Genomic DNA, 19,604 nt, shown 5'->3' with positions numbered 1-19,604 from the left:
GGAACAGCTCTTTTTTTTTTTTTACCTTAATGACATCAGATCACTATGCTAATCGGAACAGCTCTTTTTTTTTTTTACCTTAATGACATCAGATCACTATGCTAATCGGAACAGCTCTTTTTTTTTTTTTTACCTTAATGACATCAGATCACTATGCTAATCGGAACAGCTCTTTTTTTTTTTTTTACCTTAATGACATCAGATCACTATGCTAATCGGAACAGCTCTTTTTTTTTTTTTTACCTTAATGACATCAGATCACTATGCTAATCGGAACAGCTCTTTTTTTTTTTTTACCTTAATGACATCAGATCACTATGCTAATCAGAACAGCTCTTTTTTTTTTTTACCTTAATGACATCAGATCACTATGCTAATCGGAACAGCTCTTTTTTTTTTTTACCTTAATGACATCAGATCACTATGCTAATCGGAACAGCTCTTTTTTTTTTTACCTTAATGACATCAGATCACTATGCTAATCAGAACAGCTCTTTTTTTTTTTTACCTTAATGACATCAGATCACTATGCTAATCGGAACAGCTCTTTTTTTTTTTTACCTTAATGACATCAGATCACTATGCTAATCAGAACAGCTCTTTTTTTTTTTTACCTTAATGACATCAGATCACTATGCTAATCGGAACAGCTCTTTTTTTTTTTTTACCTTAATGACATCAGATCACTATGCTAATCGGAACAGCTCTTTTTTTTTACCTTAATGACATCAGATCACTATGCTAATCGGAACAGCTCTTTTTTTTTTTTTTTACCTTAATGACATCAGATCACTATGCTAATCAGAACAGCTCTTTTTTTTTTTTACCTTAATGACATCAGATCACTATTCTAATCGGAACAGCTCTTTTTTTTTTTACCTTAATGACATCAGATCACTATGCTAATCGGAACAGCTCTTTTTTTTTTTTACCTTAATGACATCAGATCACTATGCTAATCAGAACAGCTCTTTTTTTTTACCTTAATGACATCAGATCACTATGCTAATCGGAACAGCTCTTTTTTTTTTTTTTACCTTAATGACATCAGATCACTATGCTAATCGGAACAGCTCTTTTTTTTTTTTTTACCTTAATGACATCAGATCACTATGCTAATCGGAACAGCTCTTTTTTTTTTTTTTACCTTAATGACATCAGATCACTATGCTAATCGGAACAGCTCTTTTTTTTTTTTTTTACCTTAATGACATCAGATCACTATGCTAATCGGAACAGCTCTTTTTTTTTTTTTACCTTAATGACATCAGATCACTATGCTAATCGGAACAGCTCTTTTTTTTTTTTTTACCTTAATGACATCAGATCACTATGCTAATCGGAACAGCTCTTTTTTTTTTTTTTACCTTAATGACATCAGATCACTATGCTAATCGGAACAGCTCTTTTTTTTTTTTTACCTTAATGACATCAGATCACTATGCTAATCAGAACAGCTCTTTTTTTTTTTTACCTTAATGACATCAGATCACTATGCTGATCGGAACAGCTCTTTTTTTTTTTTACCTTAATGACATCAGATCACTATGCTAATCGGAACAGCTCTTTTTTTTTTTTTACCTTAATGACATCAGATCACTATGCTAATCGGAACAGCTCTTTTTTTTTACCTTAATGACATCAGATCACTATGCTAATCGGAACAGCTCTTTTTTTTTTTTTTACCTTAATGACATCAGATCACTATGCTAATCGGAACAGCTCTTTTTTTTTTTTTTACCTTAATGACATCAGATCACTATGCTAATCGGAACAGCTCTTTTTTTTTTTTTACCTTAATGACATCAGATCACTATGCTAATCAGAACAGCTCTTTTTTTTTTTTACCTTAATGACATCAGATCACTATGCTGATCGGAACAGCTCTTTTTTTTTTTACCTTAATGACATCAGATCACTATGCTAATCGGAACAGCTCTTTTTTTTTTTTTACCTTAATGACATCAGATCACTATGCTAATCGGAACAGCTCTTTTTTTTTACCTTAATGACATCAGATCACTATGCTAATCGGAACAGCTCTTTTTTTTTTTTTTACCTTAATGACATCAGATCACTATGCTAATCGGAACAGCTCTTTTTTTTTTTTTTACCTTAATGACATCAGATCACTATGCTAATCGGAACAGCTCTTTTTTTTTTTTTACCTTAATGACATCAGATCACTATGCTAATCAGAACAGCTCTTTTTTTTTTTTACCTTAATGACATCAGATCACTATGCTGATCGGAACAGCTCTTTTTTTTTTTTACCTTAATGACATCAGATCACTATGCTAATCGGAACAGCTCTTTTTTTTTTTTACCTTAATGACATCAGATCACTATGCTAATCGGAACAGCTCTTTTTTTTTTTTTTACCTTAATGACATCAGATCACTATGCTAATCGGAACAGCTCTTTTTTTTTTTTTTACCTTAATGACATCAGATCACTATGCTAATCGGAACAGCTCTTTTTTTTTTTTTTACCTTAATGACATCAGATCACTATGCTAATCGGAACAGCTCTTTTTTTTTACCTTAATGACATCAGATCACTATGCTAATCGGAACAGCTCTTTTTTTTTTTTTTACCTTAATGACATCAGATCACTATGCTAATCGGAACAGCTCTTTTTTTTTTTTTTACCTTAATGACATCAGATCACTATGCTAATCGGAACAGCTCTTTTTTTTTTTTTTACCTTAATGACATCAGATCACTATGCTAATCGGAACAGCTCTTTTTTTTTTTTTACCTTAATGACATCAGATCACTATGCTAATCAGAACAGCTCTTTTTTTTTTTTACCTTAATGACATCAGATCACTATGCTGATCGGAACAGCTCTTTTTTTTTTTTACCTTAATGACATCAGATCACTATGCTATTCGGAACAGCTCTTTTTTTTTTTTTTACCTTAATGACATCAGATCACTATGCTAATCGGAACAGCTCTTTTTTTTTTTTTTACCTTAATGACATCAGATCACTATGCTAATCGGAACAGCTCTTTTTTTTTTTTTTACCTTAATGACATCAGATCACTATGCTAATCGGAACAGCTCTTTTTTTTTACCTTAATGACATCAGATCACTATGCTAATCGGAACAGCTCTTTTTTTTTTTTTACCTTAATGACATCAGATCACTATGCTAATCGGAACAGCTCTTTTTTTTTTTTTTACCTTAATGACATCAGATCACTATGCTAATCGGAACAGCTCTTTTTTTTTTTTTTTACCTTAATGACATCAGATCACTATGCTAATCGGAACAGCTCTTTTTTTTTTTTTACCTTAATGACATCAGATCACTATGCTAATCAGAACAGCTCTTTTTTTTTTTTACCTTAATGACATCAGATCACTATGCTGATCGGAACAGCTCTTTTTTTTTTTTACCTTAATGACATCAGATCACTATGCTAATCGGAACAGCTCTTTTTTTTTTTTTTACCTTAATGACATCAGATCACTATGCTAATCGGAACAGCTCTTTTTTTTTTTTTTACCTTAATGACATCAGATCACTATGCTAATCGGAACAGCTCTTTTTTTTTTTTTTACCTTAATGACATCAGATCACTATGCTAATCGGAACAGCTCTTTTTTTTTTTTTTACCTTAATGACATCAGATCACTATGCTAATCGGAACAGCTCTTTTTTTTTACCTTAATGACATCAGATCACTATGCTAATCGGAACAGCTCTTTTTTTTTTTTTACCTTAATGACATCAGATCACTATGCTAATCGGAACAGCTCTTTTTTTTTTTTTTACCTTAATGACATCAGATCACTATGCTAATCGGAACAGCTCTTTTTTTTTTTTTTACCTTAATGACATCAGATCACTATGCTAATCGGAACAGCTCTTTTTTTTTTTTTTACCTTAATGACATCAGATCACTATGCTAATCGGAACAGCTCTTTTTTTTTTTTTTACCTTAATGACATCAGATCACTATGCTAATCGGAACAGCTCTTTTTTTTTTTTTACCTTAATGACATCAGATCACTATGCTAATCGGAACAGCTCTTTTTTTTTTTTACCTTAATGACATCAGATCACTATGCTAATCGGAACAGCTCTTTTTTTTTTTTTTACCTTAATGACATCAGATCACTATGCTAATCGGAACAGCTCTTTTTTTTTTTTTTACCTTTATGACATCAGATCACTATGCTAATCAGAACAGCTCTTTTTTTTTTTACCTTAATGACATCAGATCACTATGCTAATCGGAACAGCTCTTTTTTTTTTTACCTTAATGCCATCAGATCACTATGCTAATCGGAACAGCTCTTTTTTTTTTTTACCTTAATGACATCAGATCACTATGCTAATCGGAACAGCTCTTTTTTTTTTTTTACCTTAATGACATCAGATCACTATGCTAATCGGAACAGCTCTTTTTTTTTTTACCTTAATGACATCAGATCACTATGCTAATCGGAACAGCTCTTTTTTTTTTTTTACCTTAATGACATCAGATCACTATGCTAATCGGAACAGCTCTTTTTTTTTTTTTACCTTAATGACATCAGATCACTATGCTAATCGGAACAGCTCTTTTTTTTTTTTACCTTAATGACATCAGATCACTATGCTAATCGGAACAGCTCTTTTTTTTTTTACCTTAATGACATCAGATCACTATGCTAATCGGAACAGCTCTTTTTTTTTTTACCTTAATGACATCAGATCACTATGCTAATCGGAACAGCTCTTTTTTTTTACCTTAATGACATCAGATCACTATGCTAATCGGAACAGTTTTTTTTTTTTACCTTAATGACATCAGATCACTATGCTAATCGGAACAGCTCTTTTTTTTTTTTTTACCTTAATGACATCAGATCACTATGCTAATCGGAACAGCTCTTTTTTTTTTTACCTTAATGACATCAGATCACTATGCTAATCGGAACAGCTCTTTTTTTTTACCTTAATGACATCAGATCACTATGCTAATCGGAACAGCTCTTTTTTTTACCTTAATGACATCAGATCACTATGCTAATCGGAACAGCTCTTTTTTTTTTTTTTACCTTAATGACATCAGATCACTATGCTAATCGGAACAGCTCTTTTTTTTTTTTTTACCTTAATGACATCAGATCACTATGCTAATCGGAACAGCTCTTTTTTTTTTTTACCTTAATGACATCAGATCACTATGCTAATCGGAACAGCTCTTTTTTTTTTTACCTTAATGACATCAGATCACTATGCTAATCGGAACAGCTCTTTTTTTTTACCTTAATGACATCAGATCACTATGCTAATCGGAACAGCTCTTTTTTTTTACCTTAATGACATCAGATCACTATGCTAATCGGAACAGCTCTTTCTTTTTTTTTTACCTTAATGACATCAGATCACTATGCTAATCGGAACAGCTCTTTTTTTTTTTTTACCTTAACGACATCAGATCACTATGCTAATCGGAACAGCTCTTTTTTTTTTTACCTTAATGACATCAGATCACTATGCTAATCGGAACAGCTCTTTTTTTTTACCTTAATGACATCAGATCACTATGCTAATCGGAACAGCTCTTTTTTTTTACCTTAATGACATCAGATCACTATGCTAATCGGAACAGCTCTTTTTTTTTTTTTTACCTTAATGACATCAGATCACTATGCTAATCAGAACAGCTCTTTTTTTTTACCTTAATGACATCAGATCACTATGCTAATCAGAACAGCTCTTTTTTTTTTTTACCTTAATGACATCAGATCACTATGCTAATCGGAACAGCTCTTTTTTTTTTTTTACCTTAATGACATCAGATCACTATGCTAATCAGAACAGCTCTTTTTTTTTTTTACCTTAATGACATCAGATCACTATGCTAATCAGAACAGCTCTTTTTTTTTTTTACCTTAATGACATCAGATCACTATGCTAATCGGAACAGCTCTTTTTTTTTTTTTACCTTAATGACATCAGATCACTATGCTAATCGGAACAGCTCTTTTTTTTTTTACCTTAATGACATCAGATCACTATGCTAATCGGAACAGCTCTTTTTTTTTACCTTAATGACATCAGATCACTATGCTAATCGGAACAGCTCTTTTTTTTTTTTTTACCTTAATGACATCAGATCACTATGCTAATCGGAACAGCTCTTTTTTTTTTTTTACCTTAATGACATCAGATCACTATGCTAATCGGAACAGCTCTTTTTTTTTTTACCTTAATGACATCAGATCACTATGCTAATCGGAACAGCTCTTTTTTTTTACCTTAATGACATCAGATCACTATGCTAATCGGAACAGCTCTTTTTTTTTTTTTTACCTTAATGACATCAGATCACTATGCTAATCGGAACAGCTCTTTTTTTTTTTTACCTTAATGACATCAGATCACTATGCTAATCGGAACAGCTCTTTTTTTTTTTACCTTAATGACATCAGATCACTATGCTAATCGGAACCTCTTTTTTTTTTTTTTTACCTTAATGACATCAGATCACTATGCTAATCGGAACAGCTCTTTTTTTTTTTTTTACCTTAATGACATCAGATCACTATGCTAATCGGAACAGCTCTTTTTTTTTTTTTTACCTTAATGACATCAGATCACTATGCTAATCGGAACAGCTCTTTTTTTTTTTTTACCTTAATGACATCAGATCACTATGCTAATCGGAACAGCTCTTTTTTTTTTTTTTACCTTAATGACATCAGATCACTATGCTAATCGGAACAGCTCTTTTTTTTTTTTTTACCTTAATGACATCAGATCACTATGCTAATCAGAACAGCTCTTTTTTTTTTTTACCTTAATGACATCAGATCACTATGCTAATCGGAACAGCTCTTTTTTTTTTTACCTTAATGACATCAGATCACTATGCTAATCGGAACAGCTCTTTTTTTTTTTTACCTTAATGACATCAGATCACTATGCTAATCGGAACAGCTCTTTTTTTTTTTTTACCTTAATGACATCAGATCACTATGCTAATCGGAACAGCTCTTTTTTTTTTTACCTTAATGACATCAGATCACTATGCTAATCGGAACAGCTCTTTTTTTTTTTTTACCTTAATGACATCAGATCACTATGCTAATCGGAACAGCTCTTTTTTTTTTTTTACCTTAATGACATCAGATCACTATGCTAATCGGAACAGCTCTTTTTTTTTTTTTACCTTAATGACATCAGATCACTATGCTAATCGGAACAGCTCTTTTTTTTTTTACCTTAATGACATCAGATCACTATGCTAATCGGAACAGCTCTTTTTTTTTTTACCTTAATGACATCAGATCACTATGCTAATCGGAACAGCTCTTTTTTTTACCTTAATGACATCAGATCACTATGCTAATCTGAACAGCTCTTTTTTTTTTTTTTACCTTAATGACATCAGATCACTATGCTAATCGGAACAGCTCTTTTTTTTTTTTACCTTAATGACATCAGATCACTATGCTAATCGGAACAGCTCTTTTTTTTTTACCTTAATGACATCAGATCACTATGCTAATCGGAACAGCTCTTTTTTTTTACCTTAATGACATCAGATCACTATGCTAATCGGAACAGCTCTTTTTTTTTACCTTAATGACATCAGATCACTATGCTAATCGGAACAGCTCTTTTTTTTTTTTTACCTTAATGACATCAGATCACTATGCTAATCGGAACAGCTCTTTTTTTTTTTTTTACCTTAATGACATCAGATCACTATGCTAATCGGAACAGCTCTTTTTTTTTTTTTTACCTTAATGACATCAGATCACTATGCTAATCGGAACAGCGCTTTTTTTTTTTTACCTTAATGACATCAGATCACTATGCTAATCGGAACAGCTCTTTTTTTTTTTACCTTAATGACATCAGATCACTATGCTAATCGGAACAGCTCTTTTTTTTTACCTTAATGACATCAGATCACTATGCTAATCGGAACAGCTCTTTTTTTTTACCTTAATGACATCAGATCACTATGCTAATCGGAACAGCTCTTTCTTTTTTTTTTTACCTTAATGACATCAGATCACTATGCTAATCGGAACAGCTCTTTTTTTTTTTTTTACCTTAATGACATCAGATCACTATGCTAATCGGAACAGCTCTTTTTTTTTTTACCTTAATGACATCAGATCACTATGCTAATCGGAACAGCTCTTTTTTTTTACCTTAATGACATCAGATCACTATGCTAATCGGAACAGCTCTTTTTTTTTACCTTAATGACATCAGATCACTATGCTAATCGGAACAGCTCTTTTTTTTTTTTTTACCTTAATGACATCAGATCACTATGCTAATCAGAACAGCTCTTTTTTTTTACCTTAATGACATCAGATCACTATGCTAATCAGGACAGCTCTTTTTTTTTTTTACCTTAATGACATCAGATCACTATGCTAATCGGAACAGCTCTTTTTTTTTTTTTACCTTAATGACACTAGATCACTATGCTAATCAGAACAGCTCTTTTTTTTTTTTACCTTAATGACATCAGATCACTATGCTAATCAGAACAGCTCTTTTTTTTTTTTACCTTAATGACATCAGATCACTATGCTAATCGGAACAGCTCTTTTTTTTTTTTTTACCTTAATGACATCAGATCACTATGCTAATCAGAACAGCTCTTTTTTTTTTTACCTTAATGACATCAGATCACTATGCTAATCGGAACAGCTCTTTTTTTTTACCTTAATGACATCAGATCACTATGCTAATCGGAACAGCTCTTTTTTTTTTTTTACCTTAATGACATCAGATCACTATGCTAATCGGAACAGCTCTTTTTTTTTTTTACCTTAATGACATCAGATCACTATGCTAATCGGAACAGCTCTTTTTTTTTTTACCTTAATGACATCAGATCACTATGCTAATCGGAACAGCTCTTTTTTTTACCTTAATGACATCAGATCACTATGCTAATCGGAACAGCTCTTTTTTTTTTTTTTACCTTAATGACATCAGATCACTATGCTAATCGGAACAGCTCTTTTTTTTTTTTACCTTAATGACATCAGATCACTATGCTAATCGGAACAGCTCTTTTTTTTTTTTTACCTTAATGACATCAGATCACTATGCTAATCGGAACAGCTCTTTTTTTTTTTACCTTAATGACATCAGATCACTATGCTAATCGGAACAGCTCTTTTTTTTTACCTTAATGACATCAGATCACTATGCTAATCGGAACAGCTCTTTTTTTTTACCTTAATGACATCAGATCACTATGCTAATCGGAACAGCTCTTTTTTTTTTTTTACCTTAATGACATCAGATCACTATGCTAATCGGAACAGCTCTTTTTTTTTTTACCTTAATGACATCAGATCACTATGCTAATCGGAACAGCTCTTTTTTTTTTTACCTTAATGACATCAGATCACTATGCTAATCGGAACAGCTCTTTTTTTTTACCTTAATGACATCAGATCACTATGCTAATCGGAACAGCTCTTTTTTTTTTACCTTAATGACATCAGATCACTATGCTAATCGGAACAGCTCTTTTTTTTACCTTAATGACATCAGATCACTATGCTAATCGGAACAGCTCTTTTTTTTTTACCTTAATGACATCAGATCACTATGCTAATCGGAACAGCTCTTTTTTTTTACCTTAATGACATCAGATCACTATGCTAATCGGAACAGCTCTTTTTTTTTTTTTACCTTAATGACATCAGATCACTATGCTAATCGGAACAGCTCTTTTTTTTTTTTTACCTTAATGACATCAGATCACTATGCTAATCAGAACAGCTCTTTTTTTTTTTTACCTTAATGACATCAGATCACTATGCTAATCAGAACAGCTCTTTTTTTTTTTTACCTTAATGACATCAGATCACTATGCTAATCAGAACAGCTCTTTTTTTTTTTTTACCTTAATGACATCAGATCACTATGCTAATCGGAACAGCTTTTAGGGAATTTCCCTAATAAAATAAAATAACACAATTCTATGAACAATGACAAACAACTTCTTCAACTTAACAAGGGAAAGGTTTATTTGCAAAGCGTACTGAAGGAAGAAAGTAGAGTCGGGTCTCCACTGCCTTACGAGGTAGTTACAACCCGCGGCTGTCGTCAATACCTTTAGTAGGAGCAGCGAAGAGAACAGGCGTCTAGCACCGACGAAGGCTGGTAGCGTAAGAGAGAGTTTTCTTCTGGGATCGGAAGCTGTCTGGTCCCTAGGGGTCAATTTGTATTCGTGCGCAAGTCCTCAGATTGGACAGTTTAACGCCTCATCACTCACTCAGAGGAAGCGAATGCGCGAGAAGAAAAGGGGTCTATTTGTGTCTGCTACATAACCCCCTGCTTAGGCTGAAAGCCGACAGAGAGAAAGGTAGCATAACAAATAGCAGAAAGAAAAATACAATAAGAAATGTCCGTCTCTTTAGGTTATTTTCTTGCAGAAAAAAAAATGTTCTTACTTTTCTGTGAAAAGTTGGAATATTTGCACAAAACGTTCTGTTCTAAAAAGGAGAGAAGAAAAAATGTTCTTTTTCAACAGAAATACACTGTTTTGCAAAGTCTCTTCGGCCAATGTACCCGTCGACCACTACGTGTAGTGGTCACATAATTGTTCTCACGTGGAACATTTACCTCAGGTGTATGATTATGCTGTGTGTATGTTGGAGGAATGTGTGGCTCAGGTGTTAATGTGTCCAGAAAGGCTCTTTTTACCCTATCTACCGATACTGTCTCTTTTTTACCACTAATGTCTAGGATAAAAGTTTTATCAGTGCGTGAAAGCACGCGATAAGGGCCAGTGTAAGGTGGAGTTAGGGGGGCTTTTACTGCGTCCTTTCTAAGGAACACGTGAGTCCATGTCGCTATGTCCTTCGGAACCAAAGATTTAATGGTCTGTTCCCTAGGGTGCATCGGCGGTAGCTTACTGAGATAAGCTCGTAGTCTGTTGACATATAGAGCTGTGTCCGTTGATATATCCTCTATCGGGGTCAGCATCTGACCTGGCAACGATAGAGGTGCTCCATAGACCAGTTCGGCTGCGGAATATCCCAGGTCCTCCTTGATTGATGCCCGACAGCCAAGAAGGATGACCGGTATGTACTCGCTCCATCGCTGTTGATCAGGGTAAGCGCGTAATGCAGCTTTCAATTGGCGATGGAAGCGTTCTATCATCCCATTTGAAGCAGGGTGATAGCTTGTTGTCCGAATGCGAGTGATCCCGAGGATCTTGGACAGTTCCCGGAATAGGTGGGATTCGAATTGTGCACCACGATCAGTGGTGATTGTAGTGGGAACTCCGTAGCGCGATATCCAGCCTGATATAAGGGCTCGCGCTACAGATTCAGCCGAAATGTCACTAAGTGGGATGGCTTCTGGCCACCGTGTGAAACGGTCTATGCAGGTCAGGAGATAAGTGAATCCCTGACTGACCGGCCATGGTCCAACCAAGTCAATGTGAACATGGCTAAACCGAGCGTCTGGGGTGCTGAATGTTCCAAGGGGTGCGCGGATATGCTCGTGCACCTTTGATTTTTGGCAGGATACACAGGAACGTGACCAAGCAATGATGTCACGCCTCATGTTAGGCCAGAAAAATCTAGCTGTAATCAGCTTTACTGTGGCTTTGCGTCCGGGGTGTGCCAGGTTGTGTAGAGTGTCGAAAACAACTCTACGGTGGGTCGTTGGAACGAATGGTCGAGGTGAATCCGTTGAGGTGTCACAGATGATCTGCGTGTCAGAAGTAGGCACGGGCAGATATGCGAATTTGCAAGTCCCGAATTCAGGTGACGATGGATCCAACGTGTCCAGACTTGGCTGGTCTAAGGCCATCTGTTGCAAATCGATATCCGATGGTGAGGACAGAGAATTGATGGGCAGGCGAGACAATGCGTCTGCTGCTGCGTTCTGCTCACCCGCGATATGTCGGATATCACTAGTAAACTGCGAAACAAAGTCCAAATGACGTGTTTCGCGGGGAGAATATTTGTCCGGCTTAGCACGCAGTGCGTATGTAAGCGGACGGTGATCGGTGTAGATCACAAATTGTCGGCCCTCGAGTGAATGTTGGAAGTGTTTCACTGCGAGGTACATTGCCAGTAGTTCGCGGCCAAACGTGCTGTAACGTTGTTCGGCCGGTTTCAGCTGTCGCGAAAAGTATGCTAGAGGTTGTAACTGTTGTTGGTGCTGCTGTTGCAGCACTGCACCTACAGCTGTGCCCGATGCATCAACGACCAGTGAAAACTGGGCATCGGGTACAGGATGTGCCAGCAAAGATGTCGTCGCTAGTTTATTTTTCACTTCCGCAAATGCTTTAAGTTGGATCTCATTAAGTGAGATCTGCTCGTTTTTCTTCTTCCTGTTACGTAACAGGTCGGAAAGAGGAGCTAAGAGATCCGCACAGTGTGGGATAAAGCGTCTGTAGTAATTCAACAGACCAAGGAAGTGCCTAAGTTGGCGAAGTGAAGTGGGCGGTTGAAGGTCTTGTCGAGCCTTCACCTTTTCCGGCAACGGAGATATACCGTCTGGGCTGATAATGTGGCCCAGGAAAACTAGTGACGTAACACCGAAAACACATTTACCAGGGTTAATCCTCACTTGGTATTGCTGAAACCGTTCAAAAAGTAGGCGGAGGTGAGTGACGTGTTCCTCAGGTGAGGCACTAGCCACGAGAATGTCATCTATATAGTTATAGACGAAATCTAAATCACGCACTACTTCATCCATAAAGCGCTGAAAAGTACTGGCAGCGTTACGTAGGCCGAAAGGCATAGTAAGAAATTCAAACGCTCCAAATGGGGTTGTAACCGCAGTCTTGGGTATGTCGGCCGGATTCACCGGGATCTGATGGTAAGCCTTAACCAGATCTAGCTTAGAGAAAGTCTTACAGCCATGCAGAGAGGAAGCAAAATCCTGAATATGCGGGATTGGGTAACGATCAGGTACCGTCATGGCATTGAGTCGTCTATAGTCCCCAGTTGGACGCCAATCTCCGTCTCGTTTTGGAACCATATGCAGAGGGGAAGCCCAAGGACTGGACGAGGGGCGTATAATTCCCAACTGTAGCATATGATTAAATTCTGCCTTCGCTGCTTTAAGTTTATCCACAGGAAGGCGACGAGGGCGTGAGAACACAGGAGCACCTGTGGTCTCAATGTGATGTTTTGTGGTGTGCGTGGGTTTGCTCACCACAAAATTTAAATTGGTTAACTCCGGGTAGGAGTGTAGCACCTCATGGTATGGGTCATTTGCAGCGGCAATGAAAAATACCGGGCTGATAGATGGGGCATTAGATAACGAGCCAGGGACGGAAAGTTCCGTGCTAGCGTCTATCAGCCGGCGTCTGCGCATGTCGACCATTAAATTAAAATTATGCAAGAAATCCGCGCCTAGTATGGGGTACGGTAGATCTGCTACAGTGAAAACCCACGTAAAGTCTCTCCGTAAATTCAAGTCCAGAGAACGTGAAATTTGACCGTACGTGGGGATAGGTGAATGGTTCACCGCTTGCAGTGTTATCAATGACACTGGTGGCCTTTCTTTAAGTAGCCTAAGTGGCCATATACTACAAACAGCGCCAGTGTCTACCAAGCAACGTGCTTGAGATTTTACGTCAGTGACGAAATAGGCACGGTTATTTGCATTTTGTGGAAAGTTTGCCGTGCTCGTCTTTCCACAATTTAGTTTCCCTGGTTGTTAAAAGTGCAGGGCATTTTACAATTCCGTGCTTCAGCGCCATAGCGACTATGATAAAAACATAGTCCCGGCATGTTTGCACGGCGACGGTGGTGCGGGGAAGATGAGCGGCTTTTGTAGCGGCGTCTGGGTGAGTGCGACCTGCCCATATTGAGCTTGCTCACCTCTCTAGTGAGGCGTTCGATGGCCGTTAGTATAGCCACCGATGTAGCATCCTGTCTTACATTTGCGGTGCCTGCGGGTACCTCAGCAGGCTGTTGTGGAATCGCCGCGGTGGTAGGCCCCCTCACAAAGTCCATGACTTTGTCCGCCGATGCTGCTACTACATCGACGGTGTGTTTTTCAAACATTGGCGCAAGTATGGCCTTTACCTGCGCCGGCAGCCTTGAGAAAAAGAGCTGCTTAATTAAGGCACTGTCAGGAGGGACGTCCTCTGCCAGTTCCCTCATACTACGGATTAGTTCCGTCGGCCTGCGGTCACCTAAGTGCTCGTCATGGACCAGCGTTTGAAAACGCTTTTCCGCCGACACGGACGTCCGTAGTAGCACCTCCCGTTTTATGCTATCGTAAGTGGAGTTTAACGGGGTGTCCGTTATTAAGTCCTTGACCGCAGGAGTCAATGACGCGGGGAAGGCACTGAATAAAATGTGCAGCTTCGTTTGCTCTGACACGTTGTTCGCCGCAAAATAAGACTCGAGTTGAGCAAACCAGACCCGGACGTCCCCAGCGAAGGCAGGCAACGTTGTCATCGTCACTACCGAAAGTAGATACCAAACATTTTTAAAAAAAAAAAATATATATATATAATGTATCCGAAATCTGAAAGGACGCCGAATATGGACCACGTGGAGAAGAAAGGAGAAATATGGAGAAAATCTTTAAACAGAGACAATACAAAAAAAAAAATTTAACAGGCTAATGGGGGAGAAGAAAGAAACAAAATTACCATGAAATAAAGCTAAAACAAAATTATATCAGGAAGAGCCGTGAAGCAAAAAAAAATGTGGACAATATGGGTTTTTTTTTTTTTTTTTTTTTTTTTTTATAAATGTGTGTGAACCTGAAGATAAATGAACTCTTTAAGTACTTACATTTTGGCCGAAGAGTGCTAATGCGGAAAAACTTCGTGAAAGTTTGTTTTTTTTTTTTTTTTTTTTTTTTTTTTTTTTTTTTTTTTTGTTGAGTTTTTTCTTTTTCGTACACCAAGAAAGTGTCACCTCTTTTTGTAGGTTGGCGTTCTTTTTTTTATGTGTAGCCCGCCGTTGTGAAAGAAAAGGGTGTTTTTTCTTTGTTGTTTTTTTTTTTTTTTTTTTTTTTTTTTGTATGCTCCTTAGTTTATAATATATATATATATATATATATATATATATATATATATATAACGGGAAAAAAACGATAAGGAAGAGAGGGAAATAACGTCTTTTTTTTTTTTTAAGTTTTAAATGTGCTCTCCCGAATCCGTTGTCTGTTTATGTGTGTGGTTGGAAACCATGTGCTGGTTTTTAAAATGCGCGCCTTACCCTGTTAAAAAGCGAAAGAAGTGTCTGTTCGGAAATGTGTTATCACGACGGAGTCACCATTTTAGGGAATTTCCCTAATAAAATAAAATAACACAATTCTATGAACAATGACAAACAACTTCTTCAACTTAACAAGGGAAAGGTTTATTTGCAAAGCGTACTGAAGGAAGAAAGTAGAGTCGGGTCTCCACTGCCTTACGAGGTAGTTACAACCCGCGGCTGTCGTCAATACCTTTAGTAGGAGCAGCGAAGAGAACAGGCGTCTAGCACCGACGAAGGCTGGTAGCGTAAGAGAGAGTTTTCTTCTGGGACCGGAAGCTGTCTGGTCCCTAGGGGTCAATTTGTATTCGTGCGCAAGTCCTCAGATTGGACAGTTTAACGCCTCATCACTCACTCAGAGGAAGCGAATGCGCGAGAAGAAAAGGGGTCTATTTGTGTCTGCTACAAGCTCTTTTTTTTTTTTTACCTTAATGACATCAGATCACTATGCTAATCGGAACAGCTCTTTTTTTTTTACCTTAATGACATCAGATCACTATGCTAATCGGAACAGCTCTTTTTTTTTTTTACCTTAATGACATCAGATCACTATGCTAATCGGAACAGCTCTTTTTTTTTTTACCTTAATGACCTCAGATCACTATGCTAATCAGAACAGCTCTTTTATTTTTTTTTTACCTTAATGACATCAGATCACTATGCTAATCGGAACAGCTCTTTTATTTTTTTTTACCTTAATGACATCAGATCACTATACTAATCGGAACAGGTCTTTTTTTTTTTTTAAATATGTGTGAAAGATGCTAACGTACATACAAACATGAAGTTGCTCTGTGTATTATTAAGGAGTTGACAACCGTTTTGGCCGCCATATTTAAAAATCAGAGAGAGAAAAAAACTCTTTGTCTACTCACCCTGCCAATACAATGAAGCAATCCAAGCGATTCCAGGACTCTGCGAGGTAGGTTAATTTCCCAAAAAGTCCCATAGCAATCATCTTGATTACCATCTCGAGTGCAAAAAAGAAAAAAATAAAATGATCGCAGATTTCTAGCATTTTACATCTCGTTGAGTTGCATACTTGATCCAAACACGGACGATACATTCCCAGAGTAATACAGTTCATCATGATGACTCCCATACTGACACGTTCAAACCAGGTGAAGAGGGTTAAGGAAAAGAAATGACACGTTTGCAAAATAAACATTTAATCAAATACAGCCAAGATTCAAAAAGACAAAGTATACATTTAGAAGCTCAGTTTTGGTGACAGCTGAAAGGAACGGATTTACCTTGACACCGTATCTGTTCTCATTCAAATTAAATCATTACATTTGAAATAATATTAGAAATATTAGTACTTGTGCACCGTGCTGAAATAACATCATTATCATTTGTAGACTCATTCTTAACATCGGGAGGGAAGCTTTTAAAAATATTCTGTACTTTCACCTAACACTTTGATCAACAAAATTGAACTTACTTTGAAAATCCTAAAAAAATATAGCACGGTGTGTATTCTGCACAATTAGCAAAATAGTTTTTTTTTTTTAATCTATTACTAATCGAGATTTAGTATCTGTCTGCATGAAGTTGCAACTATACTATTACTTCTGTTAATTGTCCTTCTATAAATAATAGAGATTTGCTATCTCTCTGTCTGAAACCGAGACACTACTATTACTTCTATTAATTGTATATTGATGCAATATAAAAAAATATTAGAGTTGCATTCATTTTATCTTGTAATGCTCAATTCAATTTACTATATGATTTCAGACAAATGTACTATCTTGCAATGTTCACTACAAGAGCAAAAGTAGCATGATACAATCCTTCCAGGTATTACCACCTCCTTCTTTGGGAGAAATAGGAATGTAGAACATTTTCTGCTCTCACGAGATAATCCTTACAGGCAAAACTTTCATTCGTATGGAGGGTAGGGAGCAGTGTAGTATGTGTTCTGTTTGTAAAAACAATCCTCCTAGGCATCACCTTCTTCTTTGGGCATAATATAGTATATATTCGTTATTAGGGATTACGTCCCTTACCTGGAGGTAATAGTGTTGTATCTGTTCTGTTGTCGTTTTGTTGTGTGAAAATATTTGTACAAACAAAAATATACTCCCTCTGTTCACTTATTTGTGCTCCTAGATGACGAACGAATATATGCTACACTGCCCACCTCCAAAGGAACAGATAATGCCTAGGAGGATAGTGTCATAAGAAACAACAGATACTACATTAAACCCTCCCCCCTCACACTCTCAAAAAGAGAAGGTAATCCTTGGGAGGGTGACATCATGATAAACCAACATACTACCCCATCTCTTAAAAATAAGGAGGTATTCTCTGGAAGGATGCAATCTTGACTAGATACAACACTACATATTCATAAAAAGGGGTGAGGCAATGCATGGAAAGATGGTATTATAGTGAACACACAAATGCTACACTACCCTCCCCACAAGGAGAAGGTAATGCATGGGATGACAGTCTCATTACAACAGAACAGGTACTACACTACTATTCCCCTAAATATCTGAGGAGGTAATATCTGGGAGGATGGTATCGTAACAAAAGAACAGATACAACATTAATTTAAAATGTGCTCTGATGAACTCGTTGCACTTGTGCCCACGACAAACCTGCTTAGCAACAAAATCTCACCCCTTCACTGTTGAGGTCCTTAAATGCCAGAAAGCTTTCTATTCTAATAGTTTCTTTTCTTGAATAGCTTGACTTTGGAATTCCCTTCCTGCTACCTGCTTTCCCTGATTGTACTGCTATGCAGAAATTTAAATGTAACGTAAACCAACATCTTATCAATATTTCGTAGGCATGGTCCCAAATAGTAGCCCCTTACGTCTAAGTGGGTATATGCCTCGTTACGGGTGAACGTGAGTAAGAAAAAAAGAAGAAAATCTCCCGAGGAATTGAAAGATAGTATAGTTCAACTGCACATATAAAGATAATACTATAGTTTCGACTTTGAACAAGCAGATACACAAGCTTCATTAGACTTTGATTAAATTAATTTGATCGAATTGAAAAAGGGCATTTATTTTTTGTAAGAAATAAATATTAATCGTTTTCGATATTTAAATAAAAATATGATATTAATTCAATTAAAAAATATCTGTTTTATTTATGCTTTAAAAATCTGCCCTTTGAATGACGTCATATACAGTGTCATGTTAAATCTGTTTTGTCTGTTTGTTTACATATTATGGTAGTTTCCATGCGTGCAAGGAAAGAGTTAGCAATACGTGGTAAAATGCCAATAATTCTCAACCATTTTATCAGAAATAATTTTTTAAGGGTTCACTATCTAATGCTTAGGTTTTGTAACAGAATTGCATCATGTTTAGAAGTTGATATTATTTTATAGGTCTGTGCGATAATCGATTGTTAAAAGACGTTATATATATATATATATATATACATATATATATATATATATATATATATATGTATATATATATATATTAGTCTTCGCGTGAAAGAGAAGGACACAAAATGTTTTAAATAATAATAATAATAATAGAATAACAATAACAAAGACTTTTGCTGGCGAGGACTACTATTGAGCGTAACCAGTTATACAGTCCTTTTGAAATGTTCATCTCTATTTTTCTCGTTATCTACTGAATATTTTTAATGAAATCTATATGAAATATGTTCCTTATTAAATTGTAAAGATTTTCTATTCTGAAAGAAGTTTAAAAAATTTAATCTAAAAAAGTTATTTAAAACTTTTTGTTAAAAATTCAGATTTTCTCATTATTCAGATATGTATGACAAAGAGGGAGTTGCAAAAGAGCGTTGTGGTGTGAGGAGAAATACAAACTGAAACAGAGAGAATATTCAGAGCTGTAATAATACAAAGAGGGGGTTGCAAAAATGAGTTGAGGTGTGAGGAGAAATACAATCTGAAATAGAGAGTTGGAGAGTTTTTATAAATGCATGCAAAACCACATCCATTTTTTTAAAATCCAAATTTATAAATTAAATAAAATATAATCTTAAAAAGATACGATACAAGTTAGAAAAGCATTTCATCCAAGGCATGAAAATTGTTAAACAAAATGTTTTTACTATAGGCTTAAAAAATAAAGGTAAAAGATTCAATTTGAAATTTATTTATCTTCAAAGTGCACTTTTATACATTTTATAAAGTAAGGTATTAAATTTTTATACCTTACTTTGTAAAATATATAAAAGTGCACTTTGAAGATAAATAAATTTCAAATTGAATCTTTTACCTTTATTTTTTAAGCCTATAGTAAAAACATTTTGTTTAACAATTTTCATGCCTTGGATGAAATGTTTTTCTAACTTGTATATATATATATATATATATATATATATATATATATATATATATATATATGTATATATATATAT

At 35.8% G+C, this 19,604-nt stretch overlaps 1 protein-coding gene across 1 annotated transcript in view; it reads right to left on the bottom strand.

The window, feature by feature from the left end:
* Positions 1-19,604, bottom strand: part of LOC145265415 (voltage-dependent T-type calcium channel subunit alpha-1G-like) — a 759,315-nt gene that overhangs the window by 575,525 nt on the left and 164,186 nt on the right. Inside the window, exon 2 of the mRNA XM_080121247.1 lies at positions 16,112-16,357. Coding sequence (XP_079977373.1) covers positions 16,112-16,357 — 246 coding nt within the window. The remainder of the gene's footprint in view (positions 1-16,111; positions 16,358-19,604) is intronic.

The sequence above is a fragment of the Euprymna scolopes genome, chromosome 40, assembly GCF_053919585.1.
Source record: "Euprymna scolopes isolate OS-2025 chromosome 40, ASM5391958v1, whole genome shotgun sequence".
Lineage (NCBI taxonomy): Eukaryota > Metazoa > Mollusca > Cephalopoda > Sepiida > Sepiolidae > Euprymna > Euprymna scolopes.
This window is presented reverse-complemented; position numbering and strand designations above follow the sequence as displayed.